Source organism: Buceros rhinoceros, unplaced genomic scaffold, assembly GCF_000710305.1.
Source record: "Buceros rhinoceros silvestris isolate BGI_N320 unplaced genomic scaffold, ASM71030v1 scaffold25325, whole genome shotgun sequence".
NCBI classification, from domain to species: Eukaryota; Metazoa; Chordata; class Aves; order Bucerotiformes; family Bucerotidae; genus Buceros; species Buceros rhinoceros.
The window spans coordinates 15,532-15,844 of NW_010413770.1; the positions used below are offsets into that span (position 1 = coordinate 15,532).

Below are 313 nucleotides of genomic sequence, written 5' to 3' on the forward strand. Positions count from 1 at the left end.
GAAAAAAAAAAAAAACCCAGCCACACCGACGGAGGCATCGGACCCGGAGTCGTGCTCGCTCTCCAGCTACAGAAACACTAGCGCGAGAAGAGGTGGAAGGAAGCGCATCGCGGCTACCTCTGCAGGACGTGACACCAGCTGCAGTTGAAGGTCAGCTCCGAGGTCACGCACAGCTCACAGCTCTGATGCTGGAGACAAGCTGCAAAAGAGAGAGGAGAGAGGAGAGGTCCCAGCGCTGCGCCAGCACCGGCGCGGGCACAGGGGAGCACCCGCTGCCAGCTGGGGGCAGGGGCAGGACCGGGGCACCCACAGC

At 62.9% G+C, this 313-nt stretch overlaps 1 protein-coding gene across 1 annotated transcript in view; it reads right to left on the reverse strand.

Moving 5' to 3' along the window:
• Positions 1–199, reverse strand: part of PLXDC1 (plexin domain containing 1) — a gene marked incomplete at its 5' end in the record, with an annotated part of 7,678 nt that extends 7,479 nt beyond the window's left edge. Inside the window, one exon of the mRNA XM_010136888.1 lies at positions 118–199. Coding sequence (XP_010135190.1) covers positions 118–199 — 82 coding nt within the window. The remainder of the gene's footprint in view (positions 1–117) is intronic.
• Between the last annotated feature and the right edge of the window lie 114 nt (positions 200–313).